Here is a 23,039-nt window from a genome sequence, read left to right on the forward strand (position 1 = left end):
GCTTTTGAGTGATTTGAGAAAATAAGGGAACATATATCAGCTTTTACTTTTGAAAATGTTTATTGTGAAGAAATACCTCAAGAATTAATGAGGTAGCAGAATGCCTCTGCTTGTTTTAGGAAAATGTTATCAAAGTTTTTAAATATTTGGATAACTTTTAAAGTCTCATGCCATCTATTTCCCTATCAACATCCCTAGCAAAATCCTAAGATGATAAGTAAAATTACTTAGTGTTAAATATAGTAAGTACTATATATATTTTCTTACTATATATGCACTTAATAATACATTAAATGCTTTATTATGTGCCATATATTTAGGCCTATTTAATAGAACTGGGAATAGTATTTTAAATTACTGTAGACATTTAGGATAGGTGTTTTTTTGTTGTGGGTTTTTTTGCACTTATGATGGTTAGATCAGTGATTTTTTTGAATGCTGAATCCTAATAAAACCTCATATTTTAACATTGCTCCCCTATGAGAAAATATAATCATCTCCAGAAATTATCAGTAATAAAAAAACTTAAAAATAATTTTCTTGAATTTAGTCTTATTTATATGTAAAATGGATTCCTTTAAATTGGTTAAACAAAGGTCTCTCCCTCAATGTACCGTTAACTTCTAGCTTTAATAATGTTTCTGTTAAGCATGTAGTTTCTTTGTTAAACAAGTTTTGTTGTTAAAAAATAAAAGCCTACTTGGATTATAATTTACCCACTGATTTTATTATTGTTCCAATGTTTTTTACTTCATCACTTTTCTCTCATTACTTTTGCTGTTGTATACTTACTATTATGTATGCAAATAATAAAATTGCAACTTTAATGCAGAAGACTTTAGATAGCATGCAGTACCTTAAACTGAATACTTCAATCCATGAGTTGAAAATACAGAATGATGGCACTTGAAAAGCATGGTATCCAAGATAAATTTGAAACCTTAGTCTCTCTGGATGCAAAAACCCTAGAAAAATATATACCCAGGCTGATGAGATATTAGACTCTTTACTCTTCTGCTCTTAATTCCCCTCCTGCCATTGCTGGCTCAATTATCTAACTCAGGAGTGGAGAACTTCTATCTCATCTCAGTTTAGTTTTAATTCCTATCAATCCAGGGGTGGGCAAACTTTTTGACTCAAGGGCCACAATGGGTTCTTAAACTGGACCGGAGGGCCGGAACAAAAGCATGGATGGAGTGTTTGTGTGAACTAATATAAATTCAAAGTAAACATCATTACATAAAAGGGTACGGTCTTTTTTTTTTTTTTTTTTTTAGTTTTATTCATTTCAAACTGGCCGGATCCGGCCCGCGGCCATAGTTTGCCCACGGCTGTCCCAGATAGTGAATCTGGTGTTCTGCTCTCACATCAATCTCTCTCCCTTTCTCTAAAATCAATTAAGAAGAACAAAGAGTGCCTATAAGGGCGTGGCATGAGATTAGGCAAGTTTCCTATACTTAATTCACTTTAATCTCAAATTATTCATTTTAGCCAGCAGATTTTTGAGGCTTAAGAACTGAGATAATTGCATTTGGTACTTATTTCAAACTCACTCCACTCCCTAGCCTTCTTATCCTATATGCTGTATCAGCAAGGAGTGAAATACAGACAGTCCTTGGGTTACGTCGGACTCGACATACGTCATTTCGTGGTTACGTCGCCATCTCCCATTTATTTTATAATAAAAAAAAAATGTTCCGTCATTTTGACGTATGTACATATGTGCTTTATGTTTTTTATTATTTATTTACCACAAGGTCAGGAATTGTTATCTTTTAAATTTTTTTTTACTGTTTCACTTCATTACTGCTGTGTATGTGCCCATGTGAGTGACGTAGGTGCTTATGTAGGTGGGTTCCGACTTACAGTGAAAATCGCGTTATGTTGCGCAGTAGGAACGGATCTCCGACATAACCCGAGGACCTACTGTAGCAGCTCGGAGTCAATGAACACTGGAAACATCAATCTAACAGTCATTTATTTCTTTTGTCATTGCCAAACATTTCCCAAGTCTTACCAGAAATTAATATAGCTTCTTCATTTCTTCTCCCTGACAATCCTCATCTACTGAAAGGGCTCTAAGAGCACAACTGCAAATGACAATGTACAGCGGATATACCATGTCCTTCACTTATTTCAAAACATCTAACAGCCCATTAGACATCAGCTAGGCATGAGGTACAGAAAAAGAATTTTTCTTTCCAACTCCAGGCAAATATCAGTATCTGGTGTCAAAGTCTCAGGATTAAAGACGATAGAACACACATAAAAGAGGAGAGACAGCAATATTCTCAGAAAATTCAGACAGAGGTTGACTAAAGGGAGGGATGAGGACTTAGTGGGGTGTAGACTAGCAAGTGAGGTCAAGTCCAGGAGAGAAGGAACGAGTGTCTTGGCTACCGATCTAGTGGCATTACCAGGAACACTAGGATTCTGTATCAAAAAATCAGGGGCAATCAACCTGGTTATTTCTCAATCCTTAGAACCAAGAGGGCAAAACAAACTTCAGGAGGGCACCAATTATAACGACAGATGAGGAGGCCTCAAGCCACAGGAAAGTTGAGGCAGTATTTATTGCTTCTTCTAGTTTCTTCTTTCCAGCCACTTCAATGTTTGGTACATACTAGTCCTAAGGCTGCATTTTTATGCCTGTGGGTCTAGTCAGTCACTGCTACTTGGGGCAGACAAAACACTTCCCAGTAGAATTAGTGTAGGGAAGTTCTAGCTTTTTCATCCTAAACCCAGTTCTTTCTTTCAATCCTAAAACCATATTGAGAACAACCTCCATAAAGTTTGTTTCCCAAAGAGGGTAATGTTATTCTAGCTTCTAGGCTTGTTATAGCACAAATACAAAATGATTAATCAGTATGGTTTTAAAAATTTAATGTGGAATTGTTTTATAAACTTGACGATGGAGACTACTAAATCAATAGAACTTCCAAGAACATTCTACACCCCAGGAAGAAAAGAACCACCAGTTTTCTTAGTCTTGTACAAGGCAAGAGGGGCCTATGGTTGGCCTTAAGAGGGAGCTCTTTGGGCAAGATAAGAGAAAAATAATAGACTCCAATGAGGAATAGCAGGAAAACCTACCAAAAAAGGGTTGGGGAAGGGAGGTTGTCAAAGTGAGTAAGTAGGGAAAGCAGTGAAATTTATACAGGAGGAAAGAGTTGAGAAAGTTGTAGCTTTTCACAAACTGAAAGAGGACATTTCTCTTCACGCAGCCCCATAACTCAGTCCTCCAGCACAGGTCCCCGTGACAAGAGCATCCATCCACTCTCCGAGGAGCGCTCTCACACTGACTGCCTATTTCCTTCCTCGTTTATGATTAGCCTTTGGGGGCTTCACTTTCTGGAACTGTGCTGGCACTGGTTCCTGCTCTGGTTCTTTACAGGAGGTCGACACTAGCAGTTCCTCGTTATTCCTCCTCTGATCCTTCCCTTCTCTAAGACTCAGCTCTGCTGGCTCAGGAAGCTCCATGCCTGCCTGCTGCCGCCTTCTCAGAGACCTCCTGCTCCGGTGCTGCTGTCTCCGCTTTTCTTCTTCTTGCTGCCGCTGCTTTATCTTCATCAGCTTTTCAAAGCTTTTGGTTGTTGCTGGGTTTACAACAAACCAATCCTACAAGGCAAAACAGAAACACTATCCAGTCAAAACATAGTGGAAAGCATAAAGAGGTGTGGGAAGAATTTAAAAAGGCATGGTTAGGGCAAAACACAGTTTTTTAGTTTTTTATTTTGAAAATTTACAAAGCTTCAGAAAAGTTATTAATTTAATGAACACCTAGATTTATCATTGTTCACCTCTCTCTCTTTTCCTTCCTTCCTTCCTTCCTTCCTTTTGCTGAACCATTTTGCAAGTTAGTTGCAGACATGTTACTTCATCCCTAAATACTTCAGCATGTATTTGCCTAAGAACAAGGGTGTTCTTCTGCATTACTACAATGATCACATTTTGAAATATTAACATGGACACATTGCTATTATTTAATATAGCTAATATTCAAAATTCCTCAATTGTCTCAATGTCCTTTATATTTGTTTCTATGCAGTATTTAATTTATTATTTTCTCTTAACATGTTTTTATTGATTTCAGAGAGGAAGGAAGAAAGAGATAGAAATATCAATGATGAGAGAGAATCATCAGCCAGCTGGGCTCCATGAGGTATTTTAAGTAGCATTAAAAACAGGTCGCTCAAAGACGTTAGAGCAGGGGTCCTCAAACTTTTTAAACAGGGGGCCAGTTCACTGTCCCTCAAACTGTTGGAGGGCCGGACTATAGTTTAAAAAAAAACTATGAACAAATTCCTATGCACACTGCACATATCTTATTTTGAAGTAAAAAAACAAAACGGGAACAAATACAATATTTGTATTTGCATGTGGCCCGCGGGCCGTAGTTTGAGGACCCCTGCGTTAGAGTATTAGAAGCCCAGCCGATGTGGCTCAGTGGTTGAGTGGCGACCTATGAACCAGGAGGTCATGGCTTGCTTCTGGGTCAGGGCACATGTCCAGGTTGCAGGCTCAATCCCGTGTGGGGCATGCAGGAGGCAGCCGATCAATGGTCCTTTCCCATCACTGGTGTTTCTATCTTTCTCTCCCTCTCCCTTCCTCTCTGAAATCAATAAAAAAAAAACAACTTCTTTTTAAAAAGAGTATTAGAAAATGGAAGTAGAGAGACTGCTGTTAAATAAGAAGGTGTAAATTCAGCCTGGTTCCCAAATGCCTGATTTAACTGGATTGAACTCCAATGTCTCTGGTAACCACTTTACTTTCCCTGACTGTCCTAGCCCACAAAACAGACACAAAATCCATCTCTCCTATGGTGTATGTATGGGAAAAGGAAATATGATTAGAAGAGAAAAACACTGTGAGAAAGCAGGACCCTCACCTCAGCATGGACAGAGTTGATGTGATACTTGACACCACTCTCTGACACAAATTCTTTCTGACATAGAAGACACTTGTATTTTCCAGCCACAAAGTTTCCCTGTTTTAAAGAAAAGAGTATTATTGGCAAACTCAGGAACACATACCTGGGCCACATGTAGGGACTGTTATTGATGAAAAGAAGGGATTCTACTTCAGCAAAGGTAAGAAGGAAGAAAATCCAAAACAGCAATATATTTAGGAAAAACAGCTCGGGCAGACTATCACCACTATGTACCTATCCTAACGCAATTCTCTACCAAAACCTCCCACCCCCTCAACACAACCCAAAATCCTCCTACTTTTATTATGTGACATGTCACATCTTTCTATCTTCTCTTGTTTGTTACTTCACTTCCAAGGTTCTCTTGGTTTCAAACCAAAATTATCAAACTTCTGAACATCACTATAGCCACCGAAGTATAATATACTCCATTGCTGCAAAGAGTGACTTAGAAATCCAGGATTAGGAGAGTATCATCCATAACAGAGTTTAAGGACTCAGAAACTAAGATCAAGACGACCAGCTCTTAAGCATTCCTGGACAGATCTGGTTTGGATGCCTACAACCCTCTTATTGCCTTGAACTGAGACTCCTCTCCCCTCCTGAAGCTGTTTCCATGATGTTCATTTTGTGTGAAGAGATACTTCTAAAAGGGATTGGAAAGTGGCACCAATCCCCATGGCTGGTGGGTTGTAGGGCACCTGGGTCAACATGGAAAGACTGTGAGGTGACCTTAACCTGACACCCAAGGATCCCACTTCCCACCTCCTGAGGCCAGTACAGTTCAGATGCATTTAAGGATCTTCACTAGTCCATTTAAGTGCATGTAAACTGACTCTAGAAAGTTTAAGGCCCAATTAGACAGGTCAGGTCCAGTGTGGTAGGGATTCAGAACTAATATATTTTTCTCCAAATTCTTCAATTGATATGACTTATGGCTATGTTGGCCTTTTCTGCACTTTGGACATAACCTGGCATCCCACCCAATAATAGACCAAGATTCTTTGGGACATAAAAAACTAAATCAGCCTCTGAAGAAAACAGGACAATTAGCTGTTCATCTAAACTGAGTTCTCTTCTAGTTCAGAAGTCATGTTAAGATAAATAGTTCAGAAAGTTACAAACCAAAGTACAAGAGCCCAGGTGAGCTTTAAGGCCAGATACACTACTGTAGACAGCCTCACAACCCTGAAAAAAAGAAGAAAAAACAACATGAGGACTATACAAAAGAGCATCCTTCTCTCAGCAATCTGGTTGTTCACTAGGACCAACCTTACGTTTATACCACAACCAAACAGGAAAAGAATTCACATGCAAGCCACAAAAGCAAGAAGGAAAACCAACAAGAGGTAAAAATAAATAAATAAAAAGATAAAGAGGTAAGCAAGTTGTTTACAAAAGCTTAACATATTCCTATCCCTGGTACTTTTTCTGATACTTAAAAACATAGAAAATTACACAGATTTTGTTAAAAATCTGCTTTCTTTAGTACAAACATCTTCTATTTCTTATATATCTACTCCTCTGCAAAGTACTGTATAGATAGGTAAGTTAGATTAAAGATGGCTGGAAATTCTCTGCCACTCTTCCCATCAAACAGTAGAGTCTGTTTATCCTCTCCTTGAATCTGGGTTAGCACTGTGATTCCTTTGACCAATAGAATGCCATGGAGAGATGCTGAACAAATTCTGCAACTAGGTCTTAAGAGATCTTCAGCTTCCACTTTCATATTCTTAGAATATGTACTCTGCTAGTAATCTAACTACCTGCTAGAGAGAGAGGCCATGTGGAGAGCCAAGCTCCAGATCAATTAGCTGCATAGAATCCATCTTGGACATTCAGGTCCCATCTGAGTTTCCAGCTGAATGCAACCTATGAGTGATCTTAGCTGATGCCATGTACAGCAGGAAAACTACCCCGGGCCTGACAAAATTATTACAGAATTGTGAACAAATAAAATAATTGATGTTAAGACTCTCAGGTTCAGGGAATTTGTCACAAAGGAATAAATAACTGAAACAACAGGAGATGCCTGATAAACATTTACTGAATAAATGAATGAGAAAGAACCACCTGGTTAGGACACTCAATACGATGGTACTTCTTGATATCTGACTTCCATTTATGTAGTACTTCCTGGCTGAAGGTAGGTAGCCCAGGGCGAGTGTATTTTAACTACAAGATAAGAAAGATTTTATTGAAGAATCCAACTTCCAAAACACCCCTAAAGTTTCAACCCAACTCTTCAAGTAATTCTGGAGTTCCACAAGTATATCTTCATATTAAAAAAAAACAAAATTGTAATATGTAAGACCTTTAAAGTTCCTGAAACTACCCTACCCAGTTTGGCTCAGGGGATAGAGTATCAGCCCGCAGACCAAAGGGTCCCCGGTTTGATTCTGGTCAAGGGTACATATCTCAGTTGCAGGCTCAATCCCCAGTGGAGGGGTGTGCAGAAGGCAGCCAATCAATTATTCTCTCTCATCATTGATGTTTCTATCTCTCTCTCCCTCTCCCTTCTTCTCTGAAATCAATAAAAATATATTTTTTAAAAAATGATAGGGGAATGTTAAAAAGAGCTTTTGATGGCCAAATCTGGGGCAATTTGAGCAGCAAAAGAAATAATAATAGCATTGAATAATAGGCCATTGAATAAAATAAATACCCATGAGTCTATACTCATATAAAACAAATTAGAAGAAAAGGACAGAGCTGTCTCTTAATAACTGTAGAAGAAATGATGGAAACAAAAAAAAAATCATTAAGCAAACACCACAGTAATAACTGCTGCAAGCATGAATCACTGATGGATGCTAAAGTAAGTGGGTAGAAGTATGATAAAACACAGGTTAATTGTGTAGTCTCAATCTCTCCACAAAATATTCACTAATTAGAAAGGGGAAAATTGTAATTTTGCCATGGAAAAAACTGGACAACACACCCTAATCAAGCGTTTAGCATTTACCTCAGTTAAATATAAACAACTACATATGAACTAACAAAGTGGAAACACATTAGGCAAGGACCAAGCAAAAATTAATTTGGGAATTTAGGTACCCACAGGAATGGTCCAAAATTAAGAGGCTCCTTAAAGGAGCTTCTGAAACATACTGTTTCTCTAAGACCTACATGATCAGAAACACTGGAGCTGGATCAAATGTACTTAATATCCAAGGATAAAGAAGCAAAATATGCCCTAGCCAGTTCTGGCTCAGTGGATAGAGCATCAGCCTGCAGACCAAAGGGTTCCAGGTTCAATTCCGGTCAAGGGCACATACCTTGGTTGCAGGCTCCTCCCCGGCCCCAGCCCTGGTCAGGGCTCGTGCAGGAGGCAACCAATTAATCTGTTTCTCTCACATCAATATTTCTCTCTGTCTTTCCCTCTCACTTCCACTCTCTCTAAAAATCAATGAAAAAATGTCCCTGGCAGAGGATTAAAAAATAAAATTAAAAAAAGAAGCAAAGCATTGTTTATCGTACACTCACTCAAGTGCATTTACTCTTCTTTATGTAACAAGCATAGTATCAGACATACTCCTTCAAAAGTAATCCAGGTTTCTACCTTACCTTCCGATCATCAGGTATCAGATCCTGAAGAACCTTCCTCTTAGGCCATTCCTTGGCCAGTTCCACAGAGGCCAGCTCCTGCAGGTGGTACACAGCTATCTTGGCAGAACGCCTCTGAACTCTGCCCCCACTCTTTGGCTCCAGGCTCATCTCTTTTAAGCACTCTGGCTGTCCTGACCCTGGAAAGACCTGTAAAAATGAAACATAGCAAAACACAAGCCTGAGAAGTGTCTTCCATAAGAGGTGATTAAAGGCTGTCCTTTATGCTCTCAATAGCAAAAGAGCTATTCATTAGCTTGTAATCACTATCATAAAGCTCCACCATTTTAATGTACATTTTACCTCACATTACAAAAATTAACTCAAAATGGATAAAAGCCCTGTGTAAACCATAAAACAACAAAACTTCTAGGAGAAACCAAGGGATAAATTTTTGGTGATCCCAAGTATAATTTTGTTAAAAGTATTTTTCAGTTACAATTAACATACAATATCATATTAGGGGTCTGATGGTTTATTGATGTGTCAACTTGGCTAGGCTGCAGTCATCAGTTATGCAAACACTAATCTAGGTGCTGATGTGAAAGTATTTTATAGATCTAATTAAAGTCCATAATCAGTTGACTTTAAGTAAGAGAGATGTGACGGAAGAAGAGGCAAGAGAGATTCAAAGAATGCGATAAACTCAATACTGTTGTTGAAAATGAAGGGTCCATGAGCCAAGGAATGTAGGTGGCTTTTAGAGCTGAGAACAACTCCTGGCCTACAGCAAGCAAGGAAATGGGGTCCTACACCTGCATGGAATGGAATTCTTAAACAACCTTACGGAGCCTAGAAACAGATTTTCCTCTCAAGCCTCAGAAAGGAATGGCCCTAATGAAACTTTGATTCCAGCCTGGCGAGGCTCTACACGGGGGAGCCAGCTTGCTGGGGTCCAACCCCAGCAGGTCCAGAGGTCCCCAAAGGTGTGGACGGAGTCGGCGAAGACTATCCACCCTCTTCCTACGGTGGAGTCCTATCCATCCCGATAGTGGGGATTACCTAGGTGTCCCTGTTCAGGCGCCATATGTCGGGGTCCAACCCCAGCAGGTCCAGGGGTTCCCAAAGGTGGGGACGGAGTTGGCGAAGAAAAAATGACACAAAGACAGCGTTCAGTTGATCAGCAGCCTAGCCAGGATCTCTAGCCAAGTTCTGGTCAGGATCTCCAGCGAAGTTCTGGTTAGGATCTCCAGCCAGGTTCTGTGTCCATGTTCCCTCGCTAGGTTCTCCAGCCAGGTTCTGTCCAGGTTCTCCAGCCAGGTTCAGTCACCAGGTTCTAGTCAGGTTCTGTCTCTAGGTTCTTCAGCCAGGTTCTCTCGCTAGGTTCTGTGTCCAGTTTCTGTCCAGGATCTTTTGCCATGTTCTCTCGCTAGGTTCTGTCTCTAGGTTCTGTGGCCAGTTTCTGTCCAGGATCTTTTGCCATGTTCTCTCCAGCAAAGTTCTTCTGTCTCTAGGTTCTGTGTAGGTTCTTGTCTAGGTTCTGTGTCCTGTTGTCTTGTTACATCTGTATTTATACCAGTTGATTCCAATCCTATCAATCTCTATTCCAAAGGTTAGGGCGTTTCTTATCTCCATTCCAGGGAGTAAAGATTATGTAGCTTAAGCATGATTGTTCATAGTTAAAGTGATTAATTACCCGCCTGGCACTTAGTTAAGGGGTTTTATTCCCTCCCTAACTTCAGGGGAAAATCCCTACCTGGGGAAACAACCTTTCTCAGAGAGGTGACCTTGGTTAAAACACATAGTGCCAAGAAGGTGAGCAAACATATTAAGAACAGTATGCCATATATGCCAGGTCCCTTGAAACAGCAAGGATGGACCAGATCCCGGCACCAGCTGAACCAACTGTACCTGGACTCCTGGCCTAATGAACTGTGAGATAATATAGTTGTATTATTTAAGCCATTAGTTTGTGGTGATACTTTTTACAGCAGCAACAGAAAATTATACATTGGGCTGGGCAAAAATATCTTAGATACAAAAACAAAAGCATTATCCATAAAAGAAAAAAAGATAAATTCTACTTGATCAAAATTAAGAAATCTGCTCTTTGAAGAACACTATAAAATATGAAAAGATGCTACAGAATGGGTGAAAATAATTGCAAAACACATCTGATAAAGGACTTGTGTCCAGAATATGTAAAAAACTCTGAATATGATCAAAACTTAATAGTAAGACAACAAAAACTCCAATAATAAAATGAACAAAGGATTTTAACAGACACTTCACAAATGAAGATACTTCACTAAAGATTGACATTGCCAATAAGTACATGAAAAGATAATCAACATCATTAAATCAGGGAAATGCAAAAGTAAACCACAGTAAAATACCACTACATACCTCAGAATGGATTTTTTAAATGAAACTGACAATTACAAGTGTTGAGGAGGATGCAAAGCAACTGGAATTCTCATCCTTTGCTGGTGAGAAGACAAAATGGCATAGCCACTTTGGAAAACAATTTGAAAGTTTCTTATAAAGTTAAACATACATTTATCATATGACCTAGTAATCCCATTCCTAAGTATTTACCCAAGAAAAGTTATTTTCATAAAATAACTTTTTAAAAAATCTTTATTGTTGAAATTATTACATAAGTCCTCTTTTTCCTCCTATTCACCCCTTCTAGTCCTACCCCACACCACCCCCTAGGCCTTCACCACCCTATTGTCTGTATCCATGGGTTATGCATACATGCATACAAGTTCTTCAAACCCACCCTCCCCCGCCTCCCCTCTGTTCCATGCTTCTAGGTCTCTGGATCTATTTTGTTCATCAGTTTATTTTGTTCATTTGATTCCACATGAGTGAGATCATGTGATATTATCTTTCTCTGACTGACTTATTTCACTTAGCATAATACTCTCCAGGTCCCTCCATGCTGTCTCAAAGGGTAAGAGATCCTTCTTTTTTATTGCTGCATAGTATTCCATGGTGTAAATGTACAACAGCTTTTTTATCCACTCATCTACTGATGGGCATTTAGGTTGTTTCCAGATCTTAGCTATTGTAAATTTCACTGCTATGAATATAGGGGTGTGTACAGTCTTTCTGATTGGTGTTTCAGAACTCTTAGGATATATTCCTAGTAGTGGGATCACTAGGTCAAATGGCAGTTCCATATTTAATTTTTTGAGGAAACTCCATACTGTTTTCCATAATGGCTGCACCAGCTTGCATTCCCACCAACAGTGTCATACAATAACTTTTTTTGTTTTTGTTTTTATTGATTTTAGAGGGAGGAGAAGAGGGAGAGAGAGAAACCTCTATAGGGTGCCTCCTATACTCCCCCCACTGGGTACCAAGGCCACAACTCAAGTATGTGCCCTGACGGGGAATTGAATCGGCAATCTTGGTGAATGGGACAACACTCAAACCACTGAGCAACACCAGCCACAGCTCATACAATAACTTTTAAGTAAATGTTTATGGCATTTTTATTCATAATTACCCACAAATGGAAATAACCAAACATTTTTCTACTGGTAAATGGATAACAAATTGTGAGACATCCATATAATGGAATCCTAGATACAAATTAAAAGGAATAAACTAATGATACATGCCAACATATAAATGAATCTCAAATGCATTATGCTAAGTGAAATTAGCCAGACTTCAAAGTTTGCATACTGCATGATTCCATTTACGTGATATTCTAAAACAGGCAAAACTATAAAGACAGAAAATAGATCAGTGATTGCCAAGGGTTGGGAATGGTGAGAAGAACTGATTACAAAGAGACATAAGGGAATTTGGGGGAGATTATCAAATTGTTCTATATCTTGATTATGGTGGTGGTTACATGACTATATGAAGTTGTCAAAACTTTTTTTTTTTTTTTAGACAACATTTTTATTTTTTTTTAAATATATTTTATTGATTTTTCACAGAGAGGAAGGGAGAGAGATAGAGAGTTAGAAACATCAATGAGAGAGAAACATCGATCAGCTGCCTCCTGCACATCTCCTACTGGGGATATGCCCGCAACCTAGGTGCATGCCCTTGACCGGAATTGAACCTGGGACCTTTCAGTCCGCAGGCCGACGCTCTATCCACTGAGCCAAACCGGTTTCGGCTTGTCAAAACTTTTATAACTGTACACCAAAAGGGTGAATATTAATTGCCATATGTAAATTATATCTTGAAATGTAACTCTTAAAACAAACATGAGGTGAGGGGAATGTAGAAATGTAATCAGAAAAAAAAGTCAAGACAAATAAATTGGAATACAGAAAACAGCCGGACAGATTCCCACAAAATTTCTAGCTAAGGGATTCAGAATGCCTTAAGCTTTAAAAAATAATAATGTGTTTACTTCTGCCTAGACAGTACAATGAACTTTGATTTCTCTAAGCTAAGAATATTCAAAAGGCAGAAATAAGAGAACAAAGGAAGAACAAGGAAAAGAGAACAAAAGCATTCATAATTAAATGAGGATACAAACGAGGAACCAAGAATGTATGGAAAGATGTAGGGCTAAACAGCTACCACAGAATATATCCCCAAACAGGGTCTGGAAAGTAATCAGTACTCACAGGCCCATGCTCTGACCTCAGGTGATACGCAAGTCCAGCCTTCGATCTATATGGCTTCCCACAGTGGTGACACTTCAAGATCATCTCCTCCAGCTCCGCAGCCTCTTTGCCACATTTTCTGACATGGTACAGATATCCCATGATGCTGGTGAAGCTACTAGAGCAACTCTGAACACAGGAGAGAAACAGAAACTATAATCTTATATCTTTTGACATGATCTCTAAATTTCTCCACAGCCACAGGCAGTCAACCACCACCATTCCACACAAATAGCCCTCTGATGTCACTAGACCCTCTCCAGCATTTCCCACTGGCACACCCCCGTCTTGTCCCTGGCCCGACGGCTGCTCTGTCTACCACCAAGCATCACATTCAATGTTCAGTCCACATTTAACAAACTAGAACTGTGCACCTCTTGTGTGTCAGAGCTTCCTCCTTAGTCTATGATCCAGTATCAAATACCCAGCAATATCAAAGTTCCTCACGGTGAGGTTACTAGGATCTCTTCATCACACCAAAGAAAGGGTGGCAAAGAACCCCCTTCAAACAAAGTATAAAGGGAAAAAAATAAATTTTTGGAGATGAGAAAGAAAATAAAGACCTATTCATGAGTTCAGGAGACCTGGAAAAGCGGGAGCCACTCTTATGCTGGAAGATGATACCGAACCAGGTCTACAAGGAAGGAGGAGGAGGAGAAATGGAAGAGAATAACAGGAAGACATGGACCTAAGGCTCCAGGCAGAAGGAGGTGCTGTCCTCGGGTTCTTACCTCACGCATGCACCTGAGCTTTCCCAGTCTCTTTAGAACTGTTCGGAGCCGTTCCCTCTCACTTGGCTCATCTATTTCATCTCCGGCCTTCAAAATGGGCTAGAAAGCAAGAGAAGCAAACAAGCAGATAATTCATGGAAAAGACAGATATAGAAAAAAATTATATCGTAGAAGAATCAAGGACTAGACTAGCACCTAAGCTGATGCCCATGAAGCCTATGTCATCTGACTCCTGGCTTTCTCTATCTCCTAGACCTAGACAGACAAGGAAGTGAATGTAATGAAAATTAGAGTTCTAAGCCTCTACCTCCCAGGGTATGAACCTTTGGGACTAACCTAAACACACAAATACCAATATATCCACCACAAAGGTTTCATTGTACATAGGTCTTCTATTGAAAGGGTCTTCTTACTCACACCCCTGTAAAGTCCCAAAGCCTTAGCCATCTCCACTGAGTTATCTATACTCATCTAAGACACCCAAACACCACGTAGGCTCATATAGGAAGAAGACACTCTTACCAAACTATTATGATTTGCCATGACGTGATACTTCATCCCTGCCAGTGAACGAAGTTGTTTCCCACAATGATGGCAAGTAAACATTTCCTACAGAGAAAAAATACTGCTCAGTGCCAGACTATTCAACAGAGAAAAAGAATGCCACGAAGTCCTATTCAAATGCTGTCCTCTGTATCTCCTTTATTTCCCAAACTCAACAGTCAATAAATCTCAAAATCCTACAAGCTCCATGTCACATCCTCAAGGAAAAAGAATTAAAGGCAATTCATTTCTTAAAAAATAGAAACTACCATTTACTGAGTGCCAATACTTGCCAAATAATGGGGTAGGGATTTAGCATGTATTATTTCTTTCTTATCCTCTAATAAACTACCCAAAGTAGTAATTATTTTATTTCTATTTTATAAATGAGGAAACTGAGTCTCACACATAAAAAGCTAAATGATACAACTAGTAAGTGGCTGAGTAAAGATTCAAACCCAAGTCTGCCACAGTCCAAAGCCTATGTTTTCCCTATGACCCAATGTTGCCTCTTCTCCATGGTAATCAACATACCCAACACAGAGCCAGATGTCTAAACTTTGGGTAAAAGATCATAATATAACAGTCATGAAATGCCACAAAATATCTAACCTGTTTGCAGTTTTCCATGTGTTTCTTTAAGCCCTCTATGGTCTTCCTCCCCACTGCCTGGCAGGTAGGACAAGAGACACTGCCTTTATCCACAATTTCTAAGTACCATTGCTCCTCTAAACTGCCTACAAAGAAGATAAAAGAACATAATATAGTCTGTGGTACTCTCCAGAAACAAAAAGCACAATTCCAGAACTTAGGAAAAGTATCACAAAATGGTTTTTCCCCTTCCTGGGGAACAGTCTCCTATTGTTTATAACTTCTAGAAATAATTTTTTTCAGACAAGTGAGGAGTTTCTGAAACTTCTACTCAATTCCCCATGATTAAAAAACATCGAAGAAACATCCAAATCACAATGGCTTAAAGAAGTAGGCAACATTTATTTTCCAGCTTTATTGAGATATAACTGACAACAGGCAACATTTTTCATAGCAGCATTTAATAATGGGATACTGAGATATGTAACAGCCAGTTTGCTGAGTGCTTCCTATGTCTGAGACTTTGTTAAATGTTTTCACCCCATTTAATTCTCACAGTTCTGACTGCCTTTATTATCCCTATTTAGAGTCAGGGAAATTGAAGCTTGCAGAAATTAAATTGAGGCAGATGAGAAAATTAATGAAGAGCCAAAACTTGAACAAGGGTCTGTCTGACCTTCAAACCCATGCTATTATTACCTGTGCCTTCTTAAAGAAATGCTTTTCTACATCATTTCTTTACCAACAATAACAACAAAAATCAGAATGAAAGAACTAGATCCCACAAAGCTTCCAACAGAACGCATACCTGCTGCATAAGCTGGTGGTTCCTTCCGAATACGACGAGCCTGGGATTTGGGATTAGGCTGAGTTTTAGGCCGTTGCTTCCTCCCTGACGCAAGACAGAAACTTGAAGCCCAACATATCACCTGTGCTAACCCCTCTCTAGTACCAAAATCTCTTCCCTCCTCTCCTCAACACCCTGTGCCCCAGTCCCTTAACCAACTGACTCCATAAATCATGACAGAAGGAAAATGAGGGTAAAATAAGGCAGGATGGAAGCCATGCCTTGCCTAAAAATTCAAAGGGTTCAAGAGTGTTTCAAGGGCCAAACCCTAAAGTCTCTCTCCCTCAGAGTAAAGCCCAGGTGCCCAAGGGAAAAAGAACTAGCCAAGTTACTCCATTACCATACAGCTTATGCTTCTTCTGAGGAAATGCTCGATAATCTTCATCTTCTTCCTGCCTGGGTTTCCTTTTTCCTTTGGTTGATACTCCACCTGACCCTGAAACATCATACACACGAGACCTAAGTAGGGTCTAGAAGTGAACATCTGGGCCTGCCTTCAAAACCTCACAAGGCCCTCAAGCAGTGGTTCTCAACCTTCCTCATGCAGCGACCCTTAATACAGCTCCACATGTTGTGACCCAACCATAAAATTATTTTCGTTGCTACTTTATAACTGTAATGTTGCTACTGTTATGAATCGTCATGTAAATATCTGATATGCAGGATGTGTTTTCATTGTTTGCGACCACAGGTTGAGAACCGCTCAAGGAAAAAAGCGTTAGCAAGCACAGGCCTCACACAAGTGCCTGTGACATTGTTAAAGAAGTTGGTATAGCCCTGACTGGTTTGGCTTGGTGGATGGAGCGTCGGCCTGCGGACTCAAGGGTCCCAGGTTCGATTCGGGTCAAGGGCATGTGCCTTCGTTGAGGGCACATCCCCAATAGGGGGTGTGCAAGAAGCAGCTGAATCGATGTTTCTCTCTCATCGATGTTTCTAGCTCTCTATCCCTCTCCCCTCCTCTCTGTAAAAAATCAATAAAATAGATTAAAAAAAAAAAGAAGTTGGTATACCTCTTTATTAACCTCCCCTTTCCTTTTGTATTGCTCTCTATCACAAGTGATGAATAGTTCCCTGTGAACAAGAGCCTCCAGGCAGCGCACTTTGTTTCATCTTGATCTGAGGGTAACACTGAGGCAGAAGTATTCAAAATAATGGGCTACTAAGGACCCTTGAGATTATGAATATCAAGAAAATACCAGCCCCTAAACCCTCAGCAGAGGATCAAACTAGAACAAGGGGAAAGAGGTTCAAATCATGCAGAGGAAAGATTGATATGTCCTAAAGGAGTAAGATCAGCAAATTTTATTCTATAAAACAGAGAGACCATTCACAAAGTTAACAGTATGTGATAGCCTTAAAAAAATTAATCACATTGCCAAAACCGGTTTGGCTCAGTGGATAGAGCGTCGGCCTGCGGACTGAAAGGTCCCAGGTTCGATTCCGGTCAAGGGCATGTACCTGGGTTGCGGGCACATCCCCAGTGGGGGATGTGTAGGAGGCAGCTGATCAATGTTTCTCTCTCATCGATGTTTCTAACTCTCTATCTCTCTCCCTTCCTCTCTGTAAAAAATCAATAAAATATATTTAAAAAAAAAAAAAAAAATTAATCACTAACAAGAAACACATATGTGGTACTTAATAATCGAAGGGCCACGTATAGCAGCTACCTCAAAATATAACTTTAGAGAATGCTCTGTCTTTGGAATAGGATACAGAGAATGAGTATGGCTCAGTGGTTGGACATTAACCCATGGACTAAGAGGTCACCGGTTCGATTTCTGGCCAGGGCACATGCCCAGATTGTGGGCTTGATCCCGAGTAAGGGGCAGGCAGGAGGCAGCCAATTGATGTTGATGTTTCTCTCTCATCAATGTTTCTCTCTCCCCCTCTCCCTTCCTCTCTAAAATCAATAAAAACATTTTTTAAAATTTATGAAAATGATACCTTCAACATGGGGAGTAGCAGCTGGCTTGATCCTTCTCATCTTCATACAGTAGGTAGATTTTCGGAAGGTTGCTGGAAAATCACTTACTGGTTCACATGACGAGGCAGATGATGAGCCACTTAAGGAATCATCGTGAGGAATAGTGTACTGGAAACTGTTATCCTTTATGGAGCACTTGGTCCTGCTACTAATATGACACAAAGATATATACCGTAAAGGAGGGTGTGGAATAAAGTTCCTATTAATTATTTTATATCATTAAGAAGATAACCAACTTGGTTACCTTTGTAAAAACAAAGAAGTCTGATAATAAAAACAATTTAGATTATAATCTTCAAACAATTACAACAGTTGATCTAACACAACATATACAACCAGTATTATACTTCATTACAACCAGAAAGAGTAAGCTGTTCACATAAATGAATACTCTGCAGCCTAAGAAGGCATTCCTTCCTAGATTCATCCAAGAAAACAAAGTAATCTAAAGTAATAGGGTATTCTGTGGCCAGAAGATCCCCTGGATCTGTAACCAGGTATGTCCAGGTCTCCTTATTTCTTAGAGGGTCAGTAACTAGGTAATATATCTGAGAATAAAGGAACAGAACAGTTTGTAGGCCCTAGTTTGATCCATGTGCCTTCTCCCTAAACCCTGTCAGAGCTACCCTATCTTACTTAGGCAACATGATACTTAGCTCCTATAGCTAAAGGAAGGGTGCTATCTTGTCTTAGTTAAGCTGGCTAAGAAATCTGATATACAGTTGGACCCAAATTCCCAAATCCAAGACAAGTCAGTATGTCATTAACAAACTTAATGATTAACTACAAAATATCTTCTAGGTGGCTCAGGATATGGTAGAACAACAGTTGTCAAGGTGTGAGGCCACTTTATTATTTTTTTTAATGTTTTTACTTATTTATTTATTTTCCATCTTTATTGTTGAAAGTATTACATATGTCCCCTTCCCCGTCTCCCCACGCCCTCCAGCCCACCACCACCCCCTGCCCCAGGCCTTCATCGCCCCACTGTCTGCATCCATGGATTAGGTACATATGCATACAAGGTCTTTGGCTGATTACTAAGTGTGAGGCCACTTTAGATTTATGGTTTAGAAAGGTCATTCTGGATGCTGTATGGAAGATGATACATGGAGGAAAAATGAATAAAGGAAGTTGTATGGATGAGATGATGAGGGCATGAACGATAAGGTTTTGTAGTAAAGATAAGCTGACATATTCAAGATAACACTTTAGAGGTATAGCTGGTAAGAATTAAAGATAGAAGTTTAAGGAGCAGGGAGTTGGAAGAAATATAGGTGACCATTCTTAAGAAACTATGTAAGTAAAATTGAGAGAAGTAATAAACCATTTCACACAGAGACATGAACATAACTAAAAAGCATACTATTTTTAAAAAATATATTTTATTGATTTTTTTTTTTACAGAGAGGAAGGGAGAGGGATAGAGAGTTGGAAATATCAATGAGAGAGAAACATCGATTAGCTGCCTCCTGCACACGCCCCACTGGGAATGTGCCCGCAACCAAGGTACATGCCCTTGACCGGAATCAAACCTGGGACCCCTGAGTCTGAAGGCTGACACTCTATCCACTGAGCCAAACCGGTCAGGGCTAAAAAGCATACTATTGAATGAAAAGACAAACAGAACAAGATCTATAGTACAATGTCAATTCAGTAAGTATAAAAAAAAAATACACATGTAAATATTACTAGCTATTTTGCAAGAATTCATAAATACTGGAGTGGGCAAAAGTAGGTTTATAGCCCTGGCTGGTGTGGCTCAGTTGATTGGGCTTCATCCTGGTTGGGCACATGCCTTGAGTTTTGGGCTTGATCCCTTGTAGGGGCTGTGCAGGAGGCAGCCGATGGATGATTCACTCTCACATTGATGTTTCTCTCTCTCTCTCTCTCTCTCTCTCTCTCTCTCTCTCTACCCCTCTCATTGATATTTCTCTCCCCCCCTCTAAATATCAATTTAAAAATCTAAAAAAAAAAATAGGTTTACAATTGTTTGAATGGAAAAATATAATAATTACTAAATAATTATCTACAATAATAAAAGCATAATATGCTAATTAGACCGGACGTCCTTCCGGACAAAGCCAGGCTACAAGGGAAGCCTGGGTCCCAGGTGCCTGCAAGGGGCCGGAGGAAAGCCCGGGTCCTGGGTGCTAGAGGGAAGCCGGTGCCAGCAGCCAGGGGAAGGAAGGCCTACTCTTGCACAAATTTCATCCATCGGGCCTCTAGTACAAAAATAAACTCTGTATTTTGCATACTCACAATTATAAACCTACTTTTGCCCACCCCTCTATTTAAGGGTATATATCAAACTTGTTAACATGGTTATCTATTGGGAGGAAAGGGATGGAAATGGAAATAAGAAAAAATAACAGGGACTGATAATGTCAAATGTTACAAAAAGGGCAGAATGATTTTCAGCTCTCTGCACATGAGCTCTAAGATTATCAATTTAATACAAAGAAGTCCTGGTTGTGGCATAGTGGCGTAAGCCCACCATTCCTGCTGATTATAACTAAGAACTCTGGACTCTGAAAAGCAAGTAAAATCACGTGGGTTGAGGAGAAGACTCAAAAAATGAGGGTGTGTTTCCCAGTTTTTCCCCCCTCACGTGTGGCTTTGCAACAAGGGTGGACCCCACTTGCAGAGCATCATGGCCAGTCTAAATTCCAATAGAATCTACATCTTTCTGGCCAGGAAACCAGGAAGAGGGATACCTATAGAGTGTGGGTGTGGTGAGGGGAGTCATAGAGAAGAGATAGGCAAAAAAGGGATCCCATAATTTTGGGTATGAATCCACACAAATCACAACTTAGCCTGAGCTATGTATGTCTGGAGCATACCCAAACCAGCTTTTGTAAAGGCTTAGAAAAGAGAAATAAGATTTGAACAAATATATAAGTCTCAGACCAACCCCTGAGCTACTAGTGTGAGATGGACCCAAACCAATGTATCAAAAGCTTTGAGAGCAAAATCAAGTTTTGAAACTCCCAAAAAAAAGTCTCAGACTAACCCATGAGCTATTTATGTACAAAACAGACCTAAACTCTCATAGCAAAGACTCAAAGAATGGAATTGATATTGAACCAATGCCCTCAAAAGGCAAAACAACTTATGGTCTGAACCTAAACAGGTTACCTACTAAAATAAAAACATTAACATTTCCCAGAAGATTCTGAAACGACCCAGAGTCTATATATATATCATTCACAATCTTGAGAATTCCAAAATTATGCAATATACAATCAGGAAAATGTGAGCAAATTCTCAAAGAAACAGATGATAAAGAGATGACAACCCCAAGATAATCTAGATGTTGGAACTATCATAGACTTTAAAACAACTATTATAACTATGCTCCATGAAATAAAGCACATTTGAAATGAGGGAAAAGGTACTGGATTTATCAGGGTGATTACTTTGTAAGTTATATGTCTAAGCACTATGTTGTACACTTGAAACTAATATAATGTTGTATGTCAATTGTAACCGAAAAATAAAATTTAAAAAAACACACAATGAAACAATATCATATACCCACTAAATTAGCTAAAATTAAAGACTTACTCTCATACACTGCTGGCAGGAATGTAAAACATTTCACCACTTTGGAAAACAAGTAATGTCTTGTGAAGTTAAACACACTCCTGACATATGACCCAACCATCTTAAATGCTAAATACCATCCTAGTAAATAAATACCATCTCAGATACTTATCAAGCGAAACGAAAACATTTTTCCACACAGAGACTTGCACAAGAATGTTCATAGCAGCTTTACTGTAATACCCCCAAACTGAAAATAACCCAAATATTCATCAAGGTAGGTGGCTAAATAAATTATGGTCTGTCCATAATGGAATTCTATTCAGTATGAGAAACTTACTTTCATTCAAAATCATTATTCTGAGTGAAAGAAATCATGCAAAAAGACAACATAATGTATAATTTCATTTATATAAAATCCTAGAACATGCAAACCACTGTACAGTGACAGAAAACAGGTCAGTGGTGTCTGGAACATAGAAATTCAGTAAATGTTATCTGAATGAATTAATCCCTTCCAATAAATACCTAGTTAACTATTTTTTGCATTAATATGTAAAAGCTTAGCACATTCAATATACAAAATACACCAGTCTGGAAGCCAAATAGTTTGAAAATACAAGGATGTCTTATAGTCATTTTTATTATTCCTTCCTATGTTCATCAACATATCCATGAGTACATAAATGGAGAGCTACACTGAGTCTCCCACCTTTCATTTTTATTATAATTCGTACTTTTGCCAGCTAAGTTTTTCTCTGGGTTTCCGACCTGCCCTGTCCAATCAGGTAGACATTAGCTACAGGTGGCTATTCAAATTTAAAATAATTCAAATGAAAAGCAACTTAAAATAGTTTCTCCCACTAGCCACATCTCAAGCGCTCAAAAGCCCTAGGTGGCTAGTAGCTACAGTACCGGGCAGGGCGGATACAGAAAATTTTCATCATCACAGATAGTTCTAATCACAAACGGACCCCAGAAAACCTCACTTACGTCTTCGTTCCCACGATCCTCGTGCTCCTCTGCTGCTTAAAGGATGTGGGTCCCGAAGTCTATCAAACGCAAGCACATGAGTGAATGCCGGGGACCTCTGAACCTTGACCACGAAAAGACAGTTCCCCCGAGCCCAGAAGACACGAAGCTCTCCCGGGGCAGCTACCTCAAACCGAAGGAGGCAGGGCTTTTTTTAGGAAAAGTGTGCCGTCCTATCTTCCTAGGGCAGGTGACAACACCAGAGCCTTCATCTTCCCCATTCTGAAAACCCTGTCTGGATAGAGGCTCTAAAGGGAGGAGAAAAGAGAGGACAATGGATATGGGAGGCATTGGATTATGTGAAAAGAATAGAAACCAATGGCAATGTGGCGACGCGCTGACTCCAAGGTGGGGAGGCACCGGCAGAGGAGGAGTGGGGAGAGAGAGGGGCACAGGTAGCTCTGACCTAGCGGGGTGGGGCCTGCGAGCGGCTCGGATAAAACCAACGGTGAGCTCGGGACAAAAGCGAGGCCCGCGGGCTCCACAGCGCTCCCGCGGAAGCATAACGGCCAAACCGGGAAACTCACGGCGGGTCCTGCACCGAGCCTGGAAGACATCACTCCCTCTCCGCGCCTAACAAATTCACCCCGGGGCTCCAGCCAGACCAACGCCACTTCTGCTCGCCTCGCCTCTCCCGGATGTGGAG

General features: G+C 39.9%; 1 protein-coding gene across 7 annotated transcripts; it reads right to left on the reverse strand.

The window, feature by feature from the left end:
* Nucleotides 1–1,961: 1,961 nt before the first annotated feature.
* Nucleotides 1,962–23,035, reverse strand: ZNF512 (zinc finger protein 512). 7 transcript variants are annotated; one of them, XM_081101487.1, is made up of 15 exons: nt 22,921–23,035; nt 22,521–22,641; nt 22,355–22,413; nt 17,776–17,963; nt 16,172–16,267; nt 15,793–15,876; nt 15,006–15,130; nt 14,373–14,459; nt 13,851–13,949; nt 13,081–13,248; nt 8,498–8,686; nt 7,004–7,105; nt 6,056–6,118; nt 4,889–4,987; nt 1,962–3,618 (listed from the first exon to the last, which is right to left on the reverse strand). In XM_081101487.1, the coding sequence occupies exons 4-15, from the start codon at nt 17,819–17,821 to the stop codon at nt 3,307–3,309; spliced, it is 1,470 nt and encodes a 489-aa protein (XP_080957613.1). In that variant the 5' UTR covers nt 17,822–17,963; nt 22,355–22,413; nt 22,521–22,641; nt 22,921–23,035; the 3' UTR covers nt 1,962–3,306. The 7 variants fall into 7 exon arrangements, with proteins under 7 accessions (XP_080957613.1, XP_080957615.1, XP_080957609.1 ...); XM_081101489.1 differs by lacking the exon at nt 22,521–22,641 and having other exon boundaries at nt 22,921–23,024; XM_081101483.1 differs by lacking the exons at nt 15,793–15,876; nt 22,521–22,641 and having other exon boundaries at nt 22,921–23,029.
* Between the last annotated feature and the right edge of the window lie 4 nt (nt 23,036–23,039).

Source organism: Myotis nattereri (genome assembly GCF_964212035.1).
Source record: "Myotis nattereri genome assembly, chromosome: 10".
NCBI classification, from domain to species: domain Eukaryota; kingdom Metazoa; phylum Chordata; class Mammalia; order Chiroptera; family Vespertilionidae; genus Myotis; species Myotis nattereri.

Excerpts from the sequence above, each read along its gene's own strand:
- ZNF512 (XM_081101489.1), bottom strand. The coding sequence starts at position 22,950 with ATGTCTTCCAGGCTCGGTGCAGGACCCGCC. Across the intron at positions 14,460-15,005 it reads ACATGGAAAACTGCAAACAG|GAAATGTTTACTTGCCATCA; the intron begins GTTAGATATTTT and ends TTTTCTCTGTAG. Across the intron at positions 4,988-6,055 it reads ACCTGGGCTCTTGTACTTTG|GGAAACTTTGTGGCTGGAAA; the intron begins GTTTGTAACTTT and ends TCTTTAAAACAG.